At 41.4% G+C, this 23,785-nt stretch overlaps 1 protein-coding gene across 1 annotated transcript in view; it reads left to right on the forward strand.

The window, feature by feature from the left end:
• Window positions 1–4,373: 4,373 nt before the first annotated feature.
• Window positions 4,374–23,785, forward strand: part of Wdr7 (WD repeat domain 7) — a 279,897-nt gene continuing 260,485 nt past the window's right edge. The window contains exons 1-4 of the mRNA XM_038330658.2: window positions 4,374–4,605; window positions 18,120–18,291; window positions 18,734–18,840; window positions 21,213–21,291. Of these exons, the coding sequence (XP_038186586.1) occupies window positions 18,133–18,291; window positions 18,734–18,840; window positions 21,213–21,291 (345 nt within the window). The 5' untranslated portion in view covers window positions 4,374–4,605; window positions 18,120–18,132. The remainder of the gene's footprint in view (window positions 4,606–18,119; window positions 18,292–18,733; window positions 18,841–21,212; window positions 21,292–23,785) is intronic.

The following is a 23,785-nucleotide window of genomic DNA, read 5'->3' on the forward strand; positions in this document are numbered from 1 at the left end:
TTTCAATAAAAATATTTTAAAAATAGAAATGTTAAGCATTTTACATGATTAACAAACTGTGTAATTCACTATACCTTATGCCCAACCTCCTTGTGACATGTCTAGAAGTAAAGATCCCTTTGATAAATTCTTGTTCTCTAAATAGTGTTCCCTCCTTCAGGCTGCAGTGTGCCAAAACAAACGAAAAATTCACCTTTGGATTTAAAAAAGGGAATGTATGTCTGGAAACCCCTCTAGAGTCAAGCCTCTTGCCAACCCCACAATGCCTCCCTTAATTAAGCTTTCTTCTTCCCTGCTCCCATATCCGTCCTTCCTCCATCTCAACCATCCCACTCCCCCAAGCTCTCCCCAACCCTCCCCTTCTTCCTTCTTTCTTCCCCTCTCCCCTTTCCCCAACCCCACCCTCACTCCCATGCTCCCAACTTTTGCCTGGCCATCTTGTCTGCTTCCAATTTCCAGGAGGATTATATATGTTTGGGGGGGGGGGGAGGGTTCACCTTATTACTTAGGTTCTCTAGGATCACGAAATATAGGCTCAATGTTCTTTGTTTATGGCTAGAATCCACTAATGAGTGAGTATATACCATATTTATATTTTTGGGTCTGGGTTATCTCACTCATGATAGTGTTTTCTATTTCCGTCCATTTGCATGCAAAATTCAAACTGTCATTTTTTTTTTTTTTTTTTTTTTTTTTTACCGCTGAGTAGTACTCTAATGTGTAGATGTGCCAAACTTTCTTTATCCATTCTTCCTTTGAGGGACATCTAGGTTGTTTCCAGGTTCTGGCTATTACAAATAATGCTGCTATGAACATAGTTGAAAAATGCTTTTGTAGTATGATTGGGCAACTCTTGGGTATATTCCCAAGAGTGGTATTGCTGGATCCTGGGGTAGGCTGACTCCCAATTTTCTGAGAAACTGCCACACTGATTTCCAAAGTGGTTGCACAAGTTTGCATTCCCACCAGCAATGGATGAGTGTTCCTCTTACTCCACATCCTCTCCAGCATAGGTTATCATTGGTGGTTTTGATTTTAGCCATTCTGACAGGTGTAAGGTGATATCTCAAAGTTGTTTTGATTTACATTTCCCTGATCACTAAGAAGTTGAACATGTCCTTAAGTATCTTTTGGCCATTTGAAATTCTTCTGTTGAGAATTCTCTGTTCTGTTCAGCACCCCATTTTTTAATTGGGTTATTTAGAATTTTAATGTCTAGTTTCTTGAGTTCTTTATATATTTTGGAGATCAGTCCTTTGTCTGATGTGGGGTTGGTGAAGATCTTCTCTCATTCAGTAGGCTGCCTTTTTGTCTTAATGACTGTGTCCTTTGCTTACAGAAGCTTCTCAGTTTCAGGAGGTCCCATTTATTCATTGTTGCTCTTATTGTCCCAGATGTCCACAGGGATGTCCCCAGATAGGACCCTGGGCAGTGGAGGAGAGGATGCCTGAACTGGCCTTACCCCACAGTCAGACTGATGACTATCTTGAATATCACCATAGAACCTTTGTCCGGTGGCAGATGGAGATAGAGAGACCCACATTGGAGCACTGGACTGAGCTCCCAGGTCCAGTTGAAGAGAAGGAGGGAGAATATGGCCAAGGAAGTCAGGACCACAAGGGGTTGGTCCACCCACTGAGACAGTGTACCTGATCTAATGGGAGCTCACCAAATCCATCTGGATTGAGACTGAAGGAGCATGGAATCAAACTGGACCCTCTGAATGTGGCTCACAATTGAGGCAGACTGAGAAGTCAATGATAATGGCACTGGGATTTGTCTCTACTGCCTGTACCTATTCTATTTGGATGCATACCTTCCTAAGCCTGGAGGGAGGGGGGAAGGGGCTTGGACTTCCCACAGGGCAGGGTACCCTGCCCTCTCTTAGGACTGGAGCGGGGAGGGTGAGCGGGGAGCGAGAGTTAGGTGGGAGGAGGGAAGGAAGTGGAAATTTTGACTGGTATTATTTATAAAGCAATAAAATTTTTTAAGACTCAAACTCCATTTGAGGATAATTTAAGACTCTATTCTCAAATGGATGTGGATTTGTCTCACCACTCCTCAGGGAAACGTTTTCAGAGATTTCTAGTGTGTTGCACACCACGCCCAGTTCCCACTCCTTCCTCATTTCATGTGGGTGTTGAGAGTCACCTTCCTGTGGGATCTGCACTCAGCAGTACCCTCAACTGAAACTTCTCACTCCACACTTCAGTATTATTTGGTCCAGGTTACCTCACTCAATATGACTTCTTCTAGTTCCATTCATTTGCCTGAAAATTTCATTTTTTTTGGTTCTTTTTTTTTTGTTTGTTTGTTTGAGACAGGGTTTCTCTGTAGTTTTGGAGCCTGTCATGGAACTAGCTCTTGTAGACCAGGCTGACCTCAAATTCACAGAGATCTGCCTGCCTCTGCCTCCCGAGTGCTGGGATTAAAGGCGTGCGCCACCACTGCCCGGTGAAAATTTCATTTTTTTAAAATAGCTGAATAGTATCCCATCATGTATATATACACCATATTTTCATTATTCATTCATCAGTTTATGTTCATCGGTTGAATGGACCATTTTGGTCCCATTTCCCTGCAATTGTGGACAGAGAAGTAAAGGACATGAATGGAAAAAATAACACTGGAGTAGGTTTTCAAGTCTTTGGGCATATGTCAAAGCGTGGTATAGCTGGGTCATATGGTAGATTTACTTTTTGCTTTTTGAGAATTCTCAACACTGATTTCCAGAGTGACTGGAGTAATTTCTTACCCACAACACAGAACCAGACAGAGAAGTTACTGAACTCCATGAATAGAGGAAGTCTGCCCTTGTGCAATGCTCCTATGGAGAAGAGAGAACGGATAACTCCTCAGTGCAGGAAGGGAAGAACACTGTTCAAACTTCCTCCCTTTCCGTGCGTGCTGCTTCTATTCTCTCCTCTCAGTCATGAGTATAACCTCTTTGATGTCTTGGAAATTAAAACAAACTCAATCAATAACTTAGATTTTTCCATCTTGCTCCCAAATGTAGGTTATTACCAATGAATGAATGGAAGGAAGCCTTTGTTGCAACTGGCTGGTTTTGTTAAAAAGATAGGAAAAAAATATTTATGTTTTGTATTTTTTTCATCTTTATAAGCTCTGTAGATTTACAGGTAGGTAAGAATTTTGCAGTTCTGGAAAGCTACAGCATAAAGAATGCACTTGAGAATTTTCTTCTTAAGCTTCAGGATCAATAGGTCTGAGGGAAACTTTGAAAGTCTCCATTTCTAAAAAAAGGCTTTTGGGCTGGAGAGATGGCTCAGAGGTTATGAGCACTGACTGCTCTTCCAGAGGTCCTGAGTTCAATTCCCAGCAACCACATGATGGCTCACAACCATCTGTAATGGGATCTGGCGCCCTCTTCTGGTGTATGGGCATACATGGAGTGTTTTATTTATTATGTTTATAATAAATAAATAAATCTTTGAAAAAAAAAAGGCTTTTGGGGATATGCCCTCAAGGAACACACTGTGAGTAGCAACATTGTAATTGGTCTTAACCTAGAGCATGGGACCTTAAGGTTCTTGAGCAGAGGAGAATCAGCTCTTTCAGACAGTATAATTCCCTCACTAATTTGTCCAAAAGCGTGCTGAAGTTTGGTGTGGGTAAAAGGCTTCCTATCAAAAAAATTGTTATTTTTGATAATTACAAACTTTTTCTTTACTTTATTCCAAGTCTGGACATCTTCACTCCAGAAATATACGAGAAGCACCAGTATCCCGATGTTTCCTCATAAGCTATAGCAGCCAGCTTCTGTACTGTACTTAACGTAAAACACACACACACACACACACACACACACAGCGAAGAAACAGCTAAAAAAAAAAAAAAAGTTCATTGTCCTCAGCAATTAAGGAAATGCAAATCGAAACTTTGAGATTTCATCTTACCTCAGTCAAAATGTCAAAATGAACAACAATAACTGACAAAAAATGCAGGAGATATGAGAGCAAGAAATAAGAGGTAAGCTTGGTGGGCTGGCTAGAGACATCACAGCGTTTAGTTAAGAAGACCTGGATGTTTTCCCAGGGTAGAGTGTGTCTGTGTGTCTTGGTCCAGGGAAGACTTGATTTCCTAGACTGACCATTCCATCCTCGTATGCTATTCTGTCACCCTTTATTTTGAAAGAGAGAAGGGACCTTAGACTAGCCGCACAGTAACCAACATGGCGGAGGCGCACATACAGCGGGTTCCAGTCGCTATAGTAACCAGACTACGCCTACTTTGGCAGGGCGTGCTGAGAAACCGTGAACCCTTTCCACCCCGCCTCGTTTTTTGCGACAGTTGCAGCGGACGTCACGGCAGTCGAGGCTGGTGTCTGCTGATTTACGGCAAGTGAGGCCGGTGTCAGCTGATTTACTGCAGCAGTAGCAGCAGCGGCAGCGGCGGCGGTGGTGGCACCTTGCAACCCAGGCAGGGTGACGGTGGCTGCCTGGGCGTGGGGTTCCCTGGGTTCGCCCACCTGGACCCACGGCCGCCTGGTTTTCCTCGCGTACGCCTCCGCCTTTGCCTTCTTTGCGGAGGCGCCCACAGCATCTCCAACAGACATGGTTATCGCCTGAGGTGAAGCTTTGACAGGTAGGAGCTCTGGAGCCTCTATGTGAAAAACCAGCTCTAGAACTTAGCCTTGGAAGGCAGGGGTCAGAGTTCAAGGGTCACGAGCCCTGCCGGGCTGGGGACCATTCCTGCTGTCAGATTGTTATGGTTGATTGCTCAGTGTGGTGCTTCAGGTCACCTGCAGGAGCCTTTTCTCAGGAGCGTTGGAGCTCATCAGGGTGTCTTTAGGACCCCTAGCCTGGTGACATTTATTGCTTGTGAGAGTGGCCCTAGTCTTGAGGTGGGCTGCTTTGCTCCCAGGAATACTCTGAACTGGGTCGGGTGACTTGCGATGCTTGTGGGTGTTTATTGGCAGTGTTTTGGGGCAGTGCTCTTGCTTTGGGATGCCTACGTTCTTATCTACCTTTTCCTGTTGGTACTACTCTTCAGTTGGCATTACTGGCTAAGGGCAACAACGCCTGTTAGAGGTACATCTTGGAGCTGGCGCTTGATTGCTCCTTTTTAGGACTTGCTTTGACAGGATGTCTGCTATTTTTCTTATTGATCGATCCTGGCATTCTGAAGCTATGCTCTCAACCAGAGCTACCCTGCCTTTGATTTTAAAATGATATTGCTTTTGATCCACCTTTAATGGCTGCACCTTAAGTTCTATGCAGAATTCCCTAGTTCTTCTATTCTGCAACTCTTGCAGGTTCAGGTTTGTCGCATGTTTTCATGTGGCTGACTTTAGTTCTTAGTACCAGCTGTATATTCTTTACCCTTTTCTCCCAGGACAAAAAAGGTAAACTACTTTCTTAATTTATTTTCTTCCTTCCTTCCTGCCTTTTTTTCTTGTGACAGGGTTTTTCCAGAGTAGCCTTGGTTGCCTTGGGACTAGGGCTGTAGACCAGGCTGGACTTGAATTCACAGAGATCTACCTACCTCTGACTCCTGAGTGCTGGGATTAAAGGTGTGTGCCACCATCACCCAACTTTTCTTTTTTTTGTTTACTTATTTTTGATTGTTTTTGAGAGGAAGTCTCTCCTTGTATACCTTTGGCTGTCCTAGAACTCACTATAATACAGTCTGGTCTCAAAGTCTCAGAGTTCGGCCTGAGATCTGCTTCCTGAGTGCCGAGACTAAAGTCATACACCATGCGTGGCTATGATTCTTTTCAATGACTTTTTTTTTTTAGGACTTTCTTTATAAGATTACAACCATCAAATGTTATATGAAAAAAATTGAGTTGTTGCTATTTTGTTGCATAAAATTTCTAGTTTGGTTTCAGCCTTTCATTTTATAAACAACCTTATGACAGTATAGAGGTAGTTGGCAGATTCGAAATGAAAATCTTGCATTGAAATTGTCTTTATTATAAAGAATGAAAATCTACTTTGTTTTTTTACTCAAAACGGTAGCTAGATCTCTGGTGCTTCAAGTCAAGAGACAAACTAGCATCACTACCAAGAAATGCCTTATTGTCAAATGTTAATGATAAATTATGTAGAGTATTTAATTTGTCAAAATTTCTATTTAGAAATTCTCCAGAACTCTACTTTCCTAGAAGGACAAAAGATTTGGGGGACTGGACAAATCAGAGAATTAGCCCTACCCAGGGGAACTTAAAATTTGGGGTACAAAGCCTTATAATCTGGACATTTTCTTGTATCATGACTACAGTTTTTCCATGTGAGAGTTCAGCATTAAGTAGGGGAGCTAGGCAGGTGTGGTGACTCACACCTTTAGTCCTAGCATTCGAGAGGGAGGGGCAGAGGCTGATGGGTCTCTGAGTTGGAGGCTAGCCTGAATTCCAGGACAGCCCAGACTACAGAGAGACCCTGTCTTTAAAATAAAGGAGTGAGCTATTTCTGTATTTATCTTCAAAGCTCAAGGTACCTACCTCAAGAGAAGTAGGTTGGCCTTGGGCTTTAGTGGTGTGCTGTCTGTTAAGAGGTGAACCTTTGGGGCTGGAGAGATGGCTCAGAGGTTAAGAGCATTGCCTGCTCTTCCAAAGGTCCTGAGTTCAATTCACATGGTGGCTCACAACCATCTGAAATGAGATCTGATACCCTCTTCTGGCTTGCAGGCAGACACACAAACAGAATATTATATACATAATAAATAAATAAACAAGTAGATATTTTTTAAAAAAGAGGTGAACCTTTAAAGTTTATTTTGAACATCAGGTAGAGATGGCCGAGTTCAGTGCTCATCAGTGTAGTGGTTCTATATGCTCGTTCATATTCTATCCTATTATTCCAACTCTTACTCCCATTTTCCTGCTTATTCACTCAGTGGCACCCAGTATAATGCATGTGAGGTACCGCCTTTTGTCTGTCTTACTAAATGCATACTGTTTGGAGTGCCTAAATTTTTAATTCCCAGAGCTTACACTATGTATTGTTTCTTTTTTTTCCTAAATTGACTATTGCTTCTAATTTCTGAAAGATATTTTATTTCTTTATTTAACTTTAAAAAGATTATTTTTGCTGGGTGGTGGTGGTGCACACCTTTAATCCCAGCACCTGGGAATCAGATGCTGGCAGATCCTTGAGTTCAAGGCCAGCCTTGAAACTACAAAGCCAGGTCCATGACAGCCAGGGCTGCACAGGTGCTTAGAGGTACTCAGAACCCCATCTCTTTTTCCAGACAATTAAATATAAAATTAAGTGTCAATTTACAATGAATTTGAGCTTTAATTTTTTTCTTTGTGGTACTGGGATTGAACCCATGGTCTCAAACATGCTAGGCAAGTACTCCGCCACCATGCTGTATCCCCAACCCTGAAATTGATCATTTTCTGAAAAGCTTTTTATCTTCTTTTGGTTTTTCTTTCTGTAAAATTGCCTATTCATCATTTTTATTTTGTAGTTCCTGTCTTAGTCTGTTGTCAATAACACAATATCACAGATTTTTTTCCCCCTAATATGAAGTGGGTTATTTTTGCTCAGTGTCCTGGAGGTCCAACTTTGAGGGGCCTTTTGCTGGTACTGTACCTTTTTAGCTGGTACTGAGGCAGCACATGTATCAACTAGTCAGACAGGGAATGCACATGTATGTACATATGTGTGGAGACAGCACATGCATCATCCAGCCAGAGACAGGAAATGCATATGTGTGTGCCTGTGTGTGTGTGCGCGCGCAGTGTATCTTCTGGCCTCCCTGCTTTTATAAAACTACCCATGTTTAGTTAACGGGCTCCATTCTGAGGATATCAGCCAATGATAATCATTTCCCAGGGGCCTCACCTCTAAATAGCATGGATTAGTTTCCACTGCCTTACAGTGGGGATTAAGTTTCAGCACTAAACCGTGGTAGACCTACTCTGTCTGTATCCAGATCCTAGCACAGATGTGTGTGGTCGATCTGAACTTGTTCATGTGAACATGACTGGTGTTTCCTATGTGTGTGGTCGATCTGAACTTGTTCATGTGAACATGACTGGTGTTTCCTAGACACCAGTCCTGTAAGAATCGCAAATGTATCTCTTCCCAATATGCCACTTGTTAATAACCTTTCCTGTGATGCACTTCGCTGAACAGACACTTCCAATTTCAACAGAATAGATTCTCCCCTGCATTTAGTTTGTGGTTATAGGCTTCATTTCTGTTTTTCTTGAATCTTTCAGTTATTCCTCCATTGTTATGCTTTACTGATTTCATAGTTTTCTTTGAAATTTGTAGATCCTCAAGATACCCATTCTCTGCTCTTTTTTAAAAAAATATTTATTTATTTATTATGTATACAGTATTCTGTCTGTGTGTATGCCTGAAGGCCAGAAGAGGGCACCAGACCTCATTACAGATGGTTGTGAGCCACCATGTGGTTGCTGGGAATTGAACTCAGGACCTTTGGAAGAGCAGGCAGTGCTCTTAACCGCTGAGCCATCTCTCCAGCCCCTTCTCTGCTCTTTTGTATGTCACAGGTTGTGATCCAGTTTCTTTTCCATACAACGTGTCGGTTTTCCTGTTTTCATTCCCCCCCCCCCCCCATAATAGTGCCACACTTACTTCATGTTCCTGTAGTTTGTTTTTCTCCGCCTGCTCTGATGCCATGCTCTCTCTTTCTCTGCCCTTTAAGACATATTACTATGAAGACCTGAGGCTCTCTGTAGAGCAGGCTGGCTTCTGTCTCCGAGTGCTAGGATTCATGGCAGGTGTTACCACACCCAACTTACTTTTCTCACTTTTATTTCTGTAGTGTGTATGCTTGTGTGAGGGAATGCCCTGTGTATGAGAGTGGAGGCCAGAGGGGGCAGATGATCCCTGGGCTCTTGGAGTTGCAGGAGGTTCTTAGTCACCAGATGCAGGGGAACTGCTAGGAGGGGTTTCAGGGGAGAAGATTAGGGTTTCATTTTAGGGCATGTTAACTCTCAGAAACTTAGTTATGCCCAGGAGTTTGGAGTTCAGAAGCCAGCCCTAAGCGAGCGGGAGAATGGATGTTGTATAGAAGATATTTTATTTTGAAGAGGATGAATGTTTCATTTGTTTCTGCTGTGCTGCAGAGCCATTGCTTCCCTTTGTAAAAGTAGCAGCAGCAGCCAGTGCAGCGCATGGTAAAGTTAAAGCAGTCCTGCCCTTCATCTGACGCTGTGTAACACACACTTACTGTGCTCCCAGGGCTTTCCAATTCACCAAAGTCCAGGGATGCATATAAATGCGTTAATATATAGTCTCACAATGCTATGTGAGAATTACATTGTTATCCTGAAGTATGGAATTTTTATAACCACCCTTCCACCCCAGTAATATGCTGGCTGTTTTATATTCACTTGACACAAGCTAGCATCAGTTGGGAAGAGGGAACATCAACTGACAAAATTCCCCACCCCACAGTGGGGCCTGTGGGGCATTTTCATGACTGATAATTGATGTGGGAGAGCTCAGCTTATTTTGGGGCAGTGCCACCTCCGGACTGGTGGTCCTGGGTGCTATAAGAAAGCAGGCTGAGCAAACCATGAGGAGCAAGCCCATAAGCAGCTTTTCTTGATGGCCTCTGCATCAGTTCCTGCTTTCAGGTCCCTGCCCTGACTTCTTTGGTGATAGGACTGTGATATGGAAATATAATTGAAATAAACCCTGTCCTACAAAAGTTGTTTATAGTCATGGTGTTTTGTCACAGCATTTGAAACCCTAACCAAGAGAGGTAGGGGCTCACCATGTATCTTGGCTGGCCTGGTACTTGCTATGTAAACTAGGTTGGTCTCAAACTCACAGAGATCTGCCTGCTGAGTGTTAGAATTAAAGGTTGGTGCACCACTACACCCAGCTTCATAACCATTATTTAATATAGATAATCTCATGAATTCTAAACCCCAGATTTTATCCCCTAGTCTAAATATGTAGGCTGGGGTATTATAAAAAGATGCAGTGCACGTTGTGTTTATCTGCACACATTAGGAAGTTGGGGGGGGGTTCTTTAATAGCACCGTTGAGAATAGTTTTTTTTCCCATCGTTTTTGCTACAAACTATTTCAAGTCTTTTCTACAACACTAATTTAAGATGATCATGCTGAGGCCAGTCATGTCACTGTTTTATTTGTTCTCTCTCTCTCTCTCTCTCTCTCTCTCTCTCTCTCTCTGTGTGTGTGTGTGTGTGTGTGTGTGCACGAGCCATGTTCACTCCTTAATGGGTTTCACATATTTCTCATACATTTCGTCACTCATTAGTTCATTCAGTTCTGAAGGGTTGCTCAGTGTCATGATCGCCCAGCCATCTGCATAAGAGGATTTGTTGATGAGCTCTGGTTTTCTGCAGAGTGCCTCATTGACTTCAGTTGCCTCTCCTACAGGGTTGTAGAGTTCACTGCGGCCTTCACACTCTTTAAGGCATTGCAGTTCATCTTGCTTTAAATTTTGGCCTATCTTCAGGTAGACCTTAGCAATCAGAATCCCCCAAAGCTTCCTGTGCATAGTTGCTGATTCCCACAGGTCCACGTACCATTCTCTGTTGCTAGCAATTCATATTGTCAGTTTACGCACCACCAGCAGAATGGGTCCCATGAGCACCACATGCCACTTGCAGCACCATGATCCAGGATCACATTGCTGCACCTTTGCCACCAGGCAAGGGCTAGATTTTATGCATATGTGCATGCATGCATAATACATACATAACATACATGCACACATGTATTTAAGGAGGAGGAATGGGAACTAGGGTAGGAAAAATAGAATAAAAGTCATGAAAGTATGCAGACGTGGAGGCCAGGCAACGAGGTCTTTCATGGTGGCTGTGTGAACCATGTCAAATGCTGCTGGTAGATTAGTTAAGATAAAGAACAAAACCTGAGCTTTGTTTAGCTTAGGAGGCCATTGGTGGCCTAGTCAGAGCAGTTTGTAGCTAGGCAGAGCCCTTGCCTGTGGTCTCTAAGGAGGAAGGTAATGTAAATCTGAATGCTGTAACTTAGGTTACCTATATCCTCAGAGTTTAGAGCCAGCCAATGGGAGAGCTGCTGCTTCTCCAGCCAAGGTGACTCTCATACCTTCCCACTTACACAGCATATTTTACTGATCTTCTGATTACTGAGACATTTTAACCTCTACCATGGTTGTTTTTCTGGGCAATTTAGTTTATATGTGGTAAAGTTTTAGGGCTCAATTTAGAGTTTGAGGATACTAGAAGAGAAATAGTAGAAATGATTGGAGATGCAGAGAAGGTGAGAGGTAAGGGAAGAAACAAGCTCCTTCTACTAAGTGGAATCTATGTCTGCTGGAGAGTAGGAGCTGGCAGGCATGTTTTGCTTTTGGCAATCAGTAACTACTACAGTTGATGCCGATGGGTGATGGATGGAGTATCAGTGAGACGCTTGGACAACTAATGGCAGCCCAGACTTTTAAAACATGATTATTGTGCTTCAAAATCTGTGAATGCCTTTTAAAATTGTGGTTTATTTCTGAAAGGATAGCCATGCAGGCCTTCAAAATGCCTCACTCATGCATTTAGGGCTGTTTCAGTAATAAGAAATGAGTGTGTTGCCGTGTTACCATCTGTTCATTCCACACACTCTTTTGAGTACTGGAGCTTCTTTCACCATAGCAACCCCAAAGTGTCATGTTCATCGAGAGTATTGTTTCCTGCCATCCAAATAGAAAGGATGGTCTTGTCTGCTGCGTGCTGACAAGGTGGTGTCCCTCACAGCTCCCACATTCCGGAAGTGCTTTTTTAGGGAAGCAGCTGAGTACTGGGATGCTTCTCTGCGTTTCCTGACCTAGCTCTCTTTTCACTTGTAACATGAGGGGGCTTGCTTATTATTCTGTCCCGCTCAGTACCCCACAGCCGGCAAGCCCCAAAGAAAATCACACCCAGGTCTACATAAGTTATAAACTGATTGGCCCATTAGCTCAGGTTACTTATTAGCTCTTATCACTTATATTAACCCATTATTCTGATCTATGTTAGCCATGTGGCTCAGTACCTTTCACAGCGTGGCAGATCACATGTTGCTTCTTTGAAGTCTGGGCAGGAGTGGGAGGAATGGGCTTCCTCCTTCCTTGCATTCTCCTGTTCTCATCGCCCTGCCTCTACTTCCTGTCTGGTTGACCCGCCTATACTTCCTGCCTGGCCAATCAGCGTTAATTTAAAACATGATTGACAGAATACAGACAATTATCCCACACCATTCACTGCCTCAGGTTTTCCAAGTCTTTAATAAATTGGTAGGAAGGGCACAGGCATAATGAAAATCCATTTTCTTCTAATTTTATTTTTCGTTTTCTTAAGGTAGTCTCACTGTGTATCTTTGGCAATCTTGGAATTCACTGTGATGATCAGGCTGGCATATGCCACCACGTCTGGCTCAAAAATTCATAATTTTGGTGGTTACTTTGTTGATGACACAATACAGTAATCTTGACTTGAACACCCTTTTTTTTTTTTTTTTTTTTTTTTTTTGGTTTTTCGAGACAGGGTTTCTCTGCAGCTTTTTTAGAGCCTGTCCTGGACCTAGCTCTTGTAGACCAGGCTGGCCTCGAACTCACAGAGATCTGCCTGCCTCTGCCTCCCGAGTGCTGGGATTAAAGGCGTGCGCCACCACCACCCGGCTGAACACACTCTTTTGACAAATGATGTAGGAATGACCTCTGAGGATCCAAGTACACCTTTGCAGACTTCTTGTTTTCACTATTGCTCTGGCAAGTACGTTTAGCTCTTAGGACTTTAGTCCCTGCTTTCTGTACTCCCCACTGGTAGGGCAGTAGTTAGTGTCCACCCTAGTTCACACATGCACACTCTCATGAGTTTTTGTCTATGAGTAACAGGAGGCCCATCTGGTGTACAAAAAACACCCAGACCAAGAAGATATTGATGCCTTTGTGGAAATGCCCATTTTCCTAAGATAGAAATGCATCTTGTTTTGCATTTGAAAGTTACAGCAAAAAGGGTTGGAAGGATGAGCATTGGCTGCTCTTATACTGGTATATTATTTGTGTTTTAATAAATAAAGCTTGCCTGAAGGTCAGTGCAAAGCAGCCACACTAGTCAGCCATACAGGCCAGGCAGTGGTGGCACACACCTTTAATCCCTGCAGCCACACTAGTTAGCCAGAGAGGCCAGGCGGTGGTAGTGCATGCCTTTAATCCCAGCACTAGAGAGGAGTTTGAAACGGGAGGAGACAGGTCTCAGTTCAGTCTCAACCTGAGGATTCGTGGAGGCACGATTGTCCATTTTTGGTCTGAGGTAGAGGTAAGAGCCAGTGACTGGCTGTTTTGCTTTTCTGATTTTCAGTTTGAACCCCAATATCCATCTCTAGGTTTTCATTATTCTTGCTACATGCTCTTTCAGAGGTCCTGAGTAAAATTCCCAGCAACCATATGGTGACTCACAACCATCTATAATAAGATCTGGTGACCACCTGGCATGCAGGCATTCTTGCAGTCAGAACACTGTCTACACAATAAAAAAGGTTACAACAATAGTATAGAGAAATTAGCATTCTTTTTTTGTTTGTTTGTTTTTTGAGACAGGGTTTCTTGTGTAGCTTTGGAGCCTGTCCTGGAACTCACGCTGTAAAGCAAGCTGACCTTGAACTCACCAGAGAACTGCCTGCTTCTGCCTCTTGAGTGTTGGAATAAAAGGCATGTGCTACCACCACCTGGCTAAAATTAGCATTCTTATACCTGGTTTAAAAAGTATGTGTATGTGTCTTTTACTTGCGTGTATGTTTGTGCACCAATGAGGATAAGAAGAACAGGCTGGCCTTGAACTCACAGAGATCCGCCTGCCTCTTTTATCCTGAGTGCTGGGATTAAAGGCGTGCGCCACCTCTGCCTGGTGAGGCTTGTTTTTCTTGAGGGCTCTCCTCTTGGTTTGCAGCTTCACTTTGTTCTTAAAGTGAAGGAGAGAGAGCAGAAGCACTGCTGTCTCTTATCAGTAACCTAGTCACATAAGACATTCCCTATGACCTCACAAAACATATCCTTCTTATAGATCCTGTCTTTGCAGTCACTGGTTGACAGGGGCTTCCATGTAAGATTTTGGAAGGACATATACTTTGAGTTCACTACAAGCAAATACACTACATAAAACTTGAGTGTTTTATGTACTAATGAAAGACATTTTATAGACAAATTATTGACGTAATTTAAATATGGACTATATTGTTGGGGCTGTGTGATAATGGTGACTGATGACGGTATCGTGTTTACCTGAAGAAAACTCTTATGTTGAAGGAGGCCACTTTTTGGTTCCCTGCTGCTCAGCTCTGAAATAATCACACAGAAACTATATTAATTAAATCACTGCATGGCCCATTAGCTCTAGCTTCTTATTGGCAATCTCTTACATATTAATTTAACCCATTTGTATTAATCTGTGTATCACCAGATGGCTGTGGCTTGCTGGGAAAAGTTCCATCTGGTTCTGGTGGGCCTACGTGGCTTCTCTCTGACTCTGCCCTTCTTTCTCCCTCAGTTTTGGTTTCCCCACCTACCTCTATTCTACCCTATCAGGCCAAGCCAGTTTTCTTTATGCATTAATGGTAATCACAGCATACAGAGGGGGAAATCCCACACTCTTATTAAGTTCTGTATTTAAAAATATTTAGGGTGAATTTTCATGATACATATATGTTACTATCTAACATTTAAGCATTATTTCCATGAATGAAATTCCCATGGCTGAATTTTTGGCTCCATTTTCACACTTTTACATCACGGGATGAACAATGGTCACCTCTGTTGGAAAGGGCTTCCTGAGCTGTTCTAAAGAGCACAATGTTTTAGTCCCTCTTTATCACAGAATTAGGGACAACAGCCTTAGAGAATACTTTAAGACAAGCATACTTGGATCTGAAATGACAGGGTCAATCCTGCTTCCAGAGCCCAGAGCCATCTTCCCTTGAAACTCAAACAGCATGTGACAGTTTGACAAAGCAATGTACATTACATTTCCAGACCCTTACACTTGTACAAGTGCCTTCTCCACTGAACCATTGCCTCTGCTCTGTATTTTCTGTTTCCAGAAGCATCTAGAATTGAATTGTTTCTATTTATAAGATAATGCCATAGTTTGAAATATTTCCCCTGAAAGTACTAGTTAGAAAATGTTAGTATACACATGGGAGGCAGAGGCAGGCGGATCTCTGAGTTCGAGACCAGCCTGGTCTACAAGAGCTCGTTCCAGGACAGGCTCTAGAAACTACAGGGAAACCCTGTCTCGAAAAACCAAAAAGAAAAAAAAAAGAAAATGTTAGTATACATACAATGCTTTGGAGAGTTGGTAACATAGTTTCTTCAAGCATTTCTATTAAACTTAATATACTAACAGATTATTTTACTCATTAGTGTAATAGTTTTGCTTTTGGCCTTTTCATGAATATACAGTTCTTTTCTTTTGGTTTCCATGGATCCTGAGGCTTGGTTCATTGATTTGCTATAAAAATCTTTGGGTATATAATTCCTTTCAAGCAATAGATAATAATGTTAGCTATGTTGAGAATGGAGTATTAACAATTAAATTGACTAGTTGAATGTTGGTGATTGATTGAAGAACAACACACCCTACATTTATATGGCTTCTTTTTCCATTTAAGATAATTCCCAGGTATAGCATTTTGTGTCTTGGCTCATCAGTTCAGATTAGATTCTTGTGGTCTGATGAGTAAATCTATTCCTAATCTTGTGATCTGATGATTCAAGCCAGTTAAATCTGGAATAATTTGCTCATTTCACTTTTTTTTTTTTTTTTTCTGAGACAGGGTTTCTCTGCGAACCAGTCCTGGCTATTCTGAAACTCCTTCTGAAGACCAGGCTGGCCTCGACCTCATAGAGATTCACCTGCCTCTGCCTCCCAAGTGCTGGGTGGTGTGCCACCACCACTTGGCTCATTTCACATTTTAATCAGTTATATAGCGATAGGTATAGCCATAGAAGTATTTGATATGATTTAGTGCTGTAAGACACATTGTCCTTTAGTTCATGTTTTTCCATTAGTACTTCTGGTGGCTTTTCTAAAGTTTCACTTTATTTTATTAGACTTTTAAGGGCTTAGAAAAGTAATGTTATGAGGTACTTGCTGCCAGCTACTCCGTAGACCTGGGTCTGTTTTCATTGCCTCTGATGTAGGCTCGGTGTTGAGTGGGTCCTGGAGTATCATCTAGAGGAATGGTGTTCTTCAGAGATCCTCAGATGTGTTCAGTGCCTTGAGCTTGTTTGTTTGCTTGGGAGAAATCTTCTTTGGTGATAAGATTTAAAGTGAATGTTGCCACCATGGAAAAACGTACTCCTTCCAAATACTCTTTTCCAGAAAGTCCTTCTTGAGAATGCCATGCTTCCAGGAACACAGTGTTTTGAATTTATTACAACCAGTTTGGAGTTTAGTTTTCCTTGCTAGTATCTGATAAGAATATGGAAATAATTGTAATTGCATGATAGCTTGTGAAACTGATTATGATACAAGCAGAGTTTATTAATAAGTGTCTCTTGAGTTTTTTCTTTAAAGGTATATCTATTTTGTAACAAGAAAAAGTGTTTTGGAGAAACAAATTGGTAATTCTACTTTGCAGTAAAAAAAATATAGGTTGTTTATCGTAGGCATTTTAGTGTCCCTCACGCCTTTTACTTTCCCCATTTTCTTTTTAGATAATTTCTTTTGGTTGATAATCTGCTAGGCTATAGGTGACTCCCTAGATCTAGCAGAGTTCTCTTTAGTCTGGACTCTCTGAACTCATATTTATTTAGGTCTTTGACTACACAATTATAAGTACTTTACCAAATACTTTTTAATTTTGTTATATGAAACAATGATTTGTTATGTTCACTATTTCCTGCAAAAGGTATACACTGTTTACTTGTCATTTCTAATTTAAACCTCCGCATCAGAAACAGACTTTGATTGGGATGCAATAGATTAAGGGAAATTATTTTTCCTCTGGGTTTCATTGCAACGAAGAACCTATTTGACCTTCAGAGTGGTTAAGTGAGTTTCCCATTAAGCACATTCATTCAGTGTTTAGCACACAGTGAAAAAGACCTTTTTGTTTGTTTGCTTTGGGAGGGAATTATTATTTTGCACTACTTTGGAAATGTACTGAGGTCTGAGACCTTACTTACTCGCAGTGGAAGAGAGTAAGGAAGACCTAGATTCTGGAGTTGGCTGCTCTGGGGTCAGTTGTTGCTTCAGGACACTGCCTCGGTGTCTGTGCTGAGAGAGTACTTAATTTATGGAATGCCAGGAATGACTGAGATTAAATAAATGTGTTTACACCAACACAATGCTTAGACGGAGTCTCAGACCTTTGTAAGTTCTTTACAATCTTTGACCACATTCTTTTGTGTACTCCATTTTCTTTTATTTTTTTCTTTTTTTTTTTTTGTTTTTGGTTTTGAAGACAGGGTTTTTTTATAGTCCTGGCTGTCTTGGAGCTCGTTCTGTAGACCAGGCTGGCCTGGACTCTGGGATCATCCTGCCTCTGCCTCCAAAGTGCTGGGATTAAAGGCATGCACTGTCATCACGAGGTGGCATACACTGCATTTTCTGAGTACAATTTTGTAATGACTGTTTTACTCGTGGAAGATGACTTGGGACCAGACAGTCCAGACTTGGATTCGAGCATCATGGCTTGCTAGTTCTCTGCCTCGGTGGGCAATGCTTAAGCCTCATTTTCTTGTCTTCTAACCTGAGAAGACTGTTTGAGAACTTGAAAAAAATTGTGGGAGGGTGAGTGGAGGGAGTGGAAGGAGACTGGGAGGAGGAGAGGGAGTGGAATTTGGATTGGTATTTTTTATTTAAAAAGTATTAAATAAAAAGCTTAAATGTGCACTTAAAGTTGCTTTGCACACTCATGATAAATAAATGTGTATTCAAATTATTAGCCTTTCATTAGTAAAATTAAAAATTGTGAATGCCTCCAGTAAATACTTTTGCCTATTTCTTAAAGCTCTTAATTTGGGAGTGATTGTGATAAATTAGTTATTTTTAATTGAGAAGATTTTAAGTGGTTAAAATTTGATATTTGGAAAATATAATTTTCAAATTATGCAAGTTGACTTTATAATAAAGGGATATAATGTGTTTGAGAGAGAATATGATATCTGACATTATTCTAATTACATTTTCAGGTTTGAAAACGCAATGGCAGGGAACAGTCTAGTTTTGCCCATTGTCCTTTGGGGCCGCAAAGCCCCTACCCATTGCATTTCATCAGTGCTGCTAACAGATGACGGGGGCACAATTGTAACTGGATGCCACGATGGACAGATCTGTCTCTGGGACCTTTCAGTAGACCTGGAAGTGAGTATGCGAATGTTTGCCATACATCCTAAATATGTCAGAAATTACTACCACATTGCACAGTTCCTTATTCTCCTGCACTTTACAGTGTTCTGGGCATTATTTTTTCAATCTGTGTCTTTATACTGATATTGAGTACTTAACATGATTACTAATTGAAAGGTTAACTTTAAAAAATTATTTACTCATGTGTATATGTGTGACTTTCTGTGTGTATGTGAACGAGCTGTCGGATGACTTAGGTGTATATGTGTATGTGCACGTGCTGTTAATATTCATAGAGATCAGAAACTGAAGTTACAGACATTTGGTTGTGAGCCAATCTCTGGTCATCTGAAAGAATGGCATGTGCTTTTTATCACTGCCCCATCTCTCCAGCCTCGTGTTTAATCTTTAATTTGCTATTTATAGTAGCGTTTTTTTTTTTTTTTTTCCTTTCTAGGTTAATCCACGAGCACTGTTATTTGGTCACACAGCATCGATCACTTGTTTATCAAAAGCTTGTGCTTCTGGGGACAAACAGTACACTGTGAGCGCATCTGCAAATGGGTAAGTCGTATTCTGGGTTTGGTTTTGTGTTTTTCAGGTCAGGGTTCTCTGTGTAGCCCTGGCTGTCCTGGTGCTATCCCAGTAGATTAAGCTGGCCTTGAACTCACAGATCTGCCTGCCTCTATTCCCTAAGTGTTGGGATTAAAGGTGTGCACCACCACCATCCCACAATATTTTGTTTTTTATTTTCAGATGTTTGGTCAGGCTTTTTCTTTCCCCCCTAAATTTTCTACGTCTTAAAAAAAAATGTAGATTTTGGCTGGGTATGGTAGTGTACACTTTTAATCCTGTCATTTAGGTCACAGGGTCAGGTAGATCTCTATGAGTATACAACCAACCTGGTTTACAAAGAAAACTCCAGGCTTGCCAGGGCTACATAATGAGATCCCGTCTCAATAAAAGGATGTATTATGTATTTGACACTTACAAATTGTGTTTATAAGGGCAGAGTTAAATAGCACTTACTGCTCTTCTGGAGTACCTGGATTTAGTTCTCAGAATCCATGTCAGGCGACTCACAGTCTTTAAATTCTGCTCCAGGGGATCCTCTTGCCTCTACGGGCACCCACATGCATATGGCACACCACACATAAACATATAGGTAAAAAATAAATGTTAAAGTCGTGTTTATAGATTGCCATGTGACTTTTCTGTTTTTGTACTTTATAACTTGCATCAGTTTAGGGAGAGTTTTCTTTCGATTACAGTATCTTCTTGCACTGTCTAAAACTGAAGGAGGGTGTTTGAATTATAGGGTTTTGTTTTATTTGTGTTTTTGTTTTTTAGAGGCAGGATTTCTCCACATAGCCCTGGCTGTCTTGGAACTGATGTTTTAGGCTAGAGATCCACCTGCCTCTGCCTCCTGAGTGCTGGGATTAAAGGCACGTGCTGCCAAGCCTGGCTTGATTTATAGTTTTCAAGGATATATAATTTTTCCACAACTGGTTTTCTGTAATACTTTATTGCTTTTCTTTGCTTTTTGAGGAATTCAGAATATGATGAAGGTAAAAGCACACAGTAGTTTGCATGGCATTATTGAATCAGCAGGCGTCTTTGGGCTTTTAAAAAACTCAGGTGATGCCAGGCTGTCACAGGAGGGAGGCGGAGCTCTGCCAAGTCTTTGCCCTTCTTATGCTGCTGAAGCTCGTTTTGCCCTGTCTCAGAACGGCCCTTGTGGTGGAGAGGCAGGCCACTGAACAGTGTCTGTGGGGCCCAGAGTGGGAATAACTGTAAAAACATTTTTGGGTTTTTTGAAACAAGTTGGAGAACTGTAGAAATTTATATGAAACATATTTTTCTCCTCTATAATTTTTGGGTTGTTATTTATCTTTTGGAACAGGAAGAGATAACAGCAAGTAAAATGTAGTACTTTTGTTGTCAATTAAAAGCTAATTTTCATTGGAATTCTTGGTTTAATGAGAATGTTGATAGAAAATTGTTTCAGCAAGATTCTGTCTCAAAAACCTACCACCAAACAACACAAATATATATATATATATATAATTTTTTTTTTTTTTTTTTTTTTTTTTTGTTTTTCGAGACAGGGTTTCTCTGCAGCTTTTTAGAGCCTGTCCTGGAACTAGCTCTTGTAGACCAGGCTGGTCTCGAACTCACAGAGATCCGCCTGCCTCTGCCTCCCGAGTGCTGGGATTAAAGGCGTGCGCCACCACCGCCCGGCCAACACAAATATTTTTATATCATTTGAGATGTAGCAGTGATATCAAAATGAAAAACTCCAGTAAATATCATTACATTTTATTAGTATTTTCTGTTAAATATACCTTATTTCTTTAAAAGACAAGGCATATCAGTATGTCCAATTTTCAGTGTATTTTTAGGTTTTTTTGGTATTCGTGGAATAAAACTAACACGAATAAGGGCTGTAGAGGTGTGCTGACGTTTGGGTTTCTGTTGACGTTAGCCGATTGGTGTTCTGCAGTGCTGCAAGTGCATGGTGCACTGATAACACAGGACGGCAGTTTAGATACCGCTCTTCCTTATCCTTGCTTTGAGCTTCAGGACAAGGGAACAACTGCTAGCTGAAGCAGCCACTATCAGGAACCTCTGTGAAGGAGTTGGAACATTCTAGAGAGCCTCACAGGTCTGCCCAGAACTACTCACAAGACTCTAGCAACCAGTGAAGAGCTAGGAATATATTTCTACTATAAAAAGGATGGAGACACAGGTGGGGTGTTGACAGAGTGGAAATGGTATTAGATAGTGAGCGAGAGGAATGGAAAATTTGATCAATAGCAATAATGAATATTAGCTACTTTCCTTCTGGTAATATATTAGTTTCAATGGAAGCTTAACTCTAAGCCACTGTACTTTTGTATATTAGATTCCGAGTGAGCAATTATTTTGTTTTATAGAGAGATGTGCCTCTGGGATGTGAATGACGGCAGATGTATTGAATTTACAAAGTTAGCCTGCACCCACACTGGCATACAGGTTTGTATCTATTTCTTTGGCTGAGTCAACACTGTTTATCACAAGTACATCATTAAAACATGGTTTTAAGCATTCAGCCTGTATTTTTATATGAAAAATCTTGGAGAGAGGAAGTATGAGAAATTTATAATGGTAAGTACTCCTCAGAAGATAGGAGAGATGGGAAGAGGCGTGGCATTGAGGAGACCAATGGAGAAGGATGAGATCAGCCAGTTATCACTGCTGCCTCTGTGGTTTGGGCTCTCCTGCTTACTCAAGGGAGAGCTTGTGTAAGTCAGCTGTGCAGTGGAAGTTCCTCAGTCAAACTACCGTGATAGAGACAAGGTTTATTTTGGCTCATTGTTTTAAGAGTTTCCAGTCCACGATGCAGGTTGCTTTTAGGCCGGTGGCAGGATGCTGGCGGCAGTAGTGGGGAGTGAGTTGTAGAACAGAACTACTTAGCTCGTGGCCACAGGCAGAAGAGGGGGAAGAGCCTGGTATTCTGCAGTACTTTTTAGGGGTGTACCAATAGTGAAAAGATACCCCGCTAGGTGAAAAGTTTTTCCAGCAGTAACCTTTAGCACATCGACCCTCAGGGAAACCCTGATGGCAGATTTCTATGAGTTCAAGGCCAGCCTGATCTACAAAGTTGCAGGCTAACCAGAGCAACATAATGAGTGAGACCCTGTCTAAAAGAATCCCCAATGAGTGAGACCCCGTCTAAAAGAATCCCCCAAGTCTCCCTAAGGCAACAGCAACAAAGTAGTACTGTAACTTGTCAACAAAACTTTCCATACCAATACATCTCTGACAAGCAAAGGTAAGTGTTTATAGGGAGGAGACGATCAACTGATTTTCTGCCTACCTCTTACCCTGGTAGCAAGAACCTATACATTTTTTTACCAGTGTTTTTAGAGCATATGTTTTTTATTTGAAAATCATATATTGGGCTGGGGAGATAGTATAGTCAGTAAAATTTATGCAAGGACCTGGGTTTGAGCTCTTGAACCTCTAAAAAAGGTAGGTGTGGTGGTACATTCTTACAGGTCTAGTGCTGGGCTGTGCAGCCTGGTGGAGCCTGGGGACTCAGGGCCAGCCAGCCTAGCCTGCGCTGAGCTTCAGGCCAGTGAGAAACCTAGTCTTGAAAGGAAGGGAGGGAGGGAGGGAGTGAGAAAGAGGGTGGTGCTTGGGGACTGACACATGAGGTTATCCTCTGACCTCCACAGGCACATGCGCACATTCATGTGCACCCACGTACACATATGTAAACTCAAATTGCTTTCATTTTATTTTAGTTTAAAAGCTGTAAGTGTCAAAACACATCAAGCATAATTATTTTGACTTTTGTACACTTTTGCAGTTATAGCTTAAAAACCTCTGGCTTACATATTATTTCTGCTGAACATATTTTAAGTACTTTTTAAAAAATCTAATTCTGTACAAGACCTTCTCTGTTTAGATTAGCAGTCATATACAATAGCAGATGTCTTTTGACTGATTCATGAGCATTATGGTAGTTTATTCTGTGCTCCTTACTCAGATACAGAAAGGATCTTCTTCTTCTTCTTCTTCTTCTTCTTCTTCTTCTTCTTCTTCTTCTTCTTCTTCTTCTTCTTCTTCTTCTTCTCCTTCTTCTCCTTCTCCTTCTCCTTCTCCTTCTCCTTCTTCTTGTTATTATTGTTATTGTTATTGTTATTATTGAGACAGGGCCTCTTTACATAGCCCTGACTTTTTTGGGATTCACTATGTAGACCCGGTTGGCCTCAAACTTACAGGCAAACTGCCTTTGCTTCTTAAGTACTGGGATTAAAGGTGTGTGGCATTACATTGGCAAGGACTGTTTTAATATATACAGAGATGACCCTTGGTAACATTTGCACTTACTGAACTTACTGCAATTACAGGAAATATTGTTAAGTGATTATTATAACACTTAATTTTAATATATCTTGAGAATTTCATACATGAGTTTAATCCATTTTCATCATACTTCTCCACTCCCAAGTTCTCTTGTGTTCCCTTCCCCACCCACCTCTTAAATTCTTGTTCTATATTATTATTGTTTCTACAGAGTCCAGTTAGTGTTGCCTATATGTGCATGGGCATAGGGCTGACTACTTGGCATTGACAGCCTGTCAGAGGCCTAGTCACTGGAGAAAAATAGCTTACCCTTCCTCAGTAGCTCACCATCAGTTGGTGTGGGGCCTTGTGAATCCTTCATCCACTCGTGCTGGAATGTGGAATGGTATGGCCTTATGCAGGTTTTATACAGGCAACCACAGTTGTTGGGCGTTCATGAATACAGCGTCCGTATCATGTCTAGGGAATACTAGCAACACCTTTTTTTTTTAATGCTCAAAAAACTTGAGGATGTAATTTTAGACACACTCCTTCTCAGTATCAAAGTGTCTTAATTACTAAATTAGTATTCAGAAAATTGTTTGGGAATATAACATTGCATAAAGGGTGGAGGTATTTTGCCAGGCAATTCTAATAAAATATCCCTGGTCTCAGG

The sequence above is a fragment of the Arvicola amphibius genome, chromosome 5 (assembly GCF_903992535.2).
Source record: "Arvicola amphibius chromosome 5, mArvAmp1.2, whole genome shotgun sequence".
Taxonomy (NCBI): Eukaryota; Metazoa; Chordata; class Mammalia; order Rodentia; family Cricetidae; genus Arvicola; species Arvicola amphibius.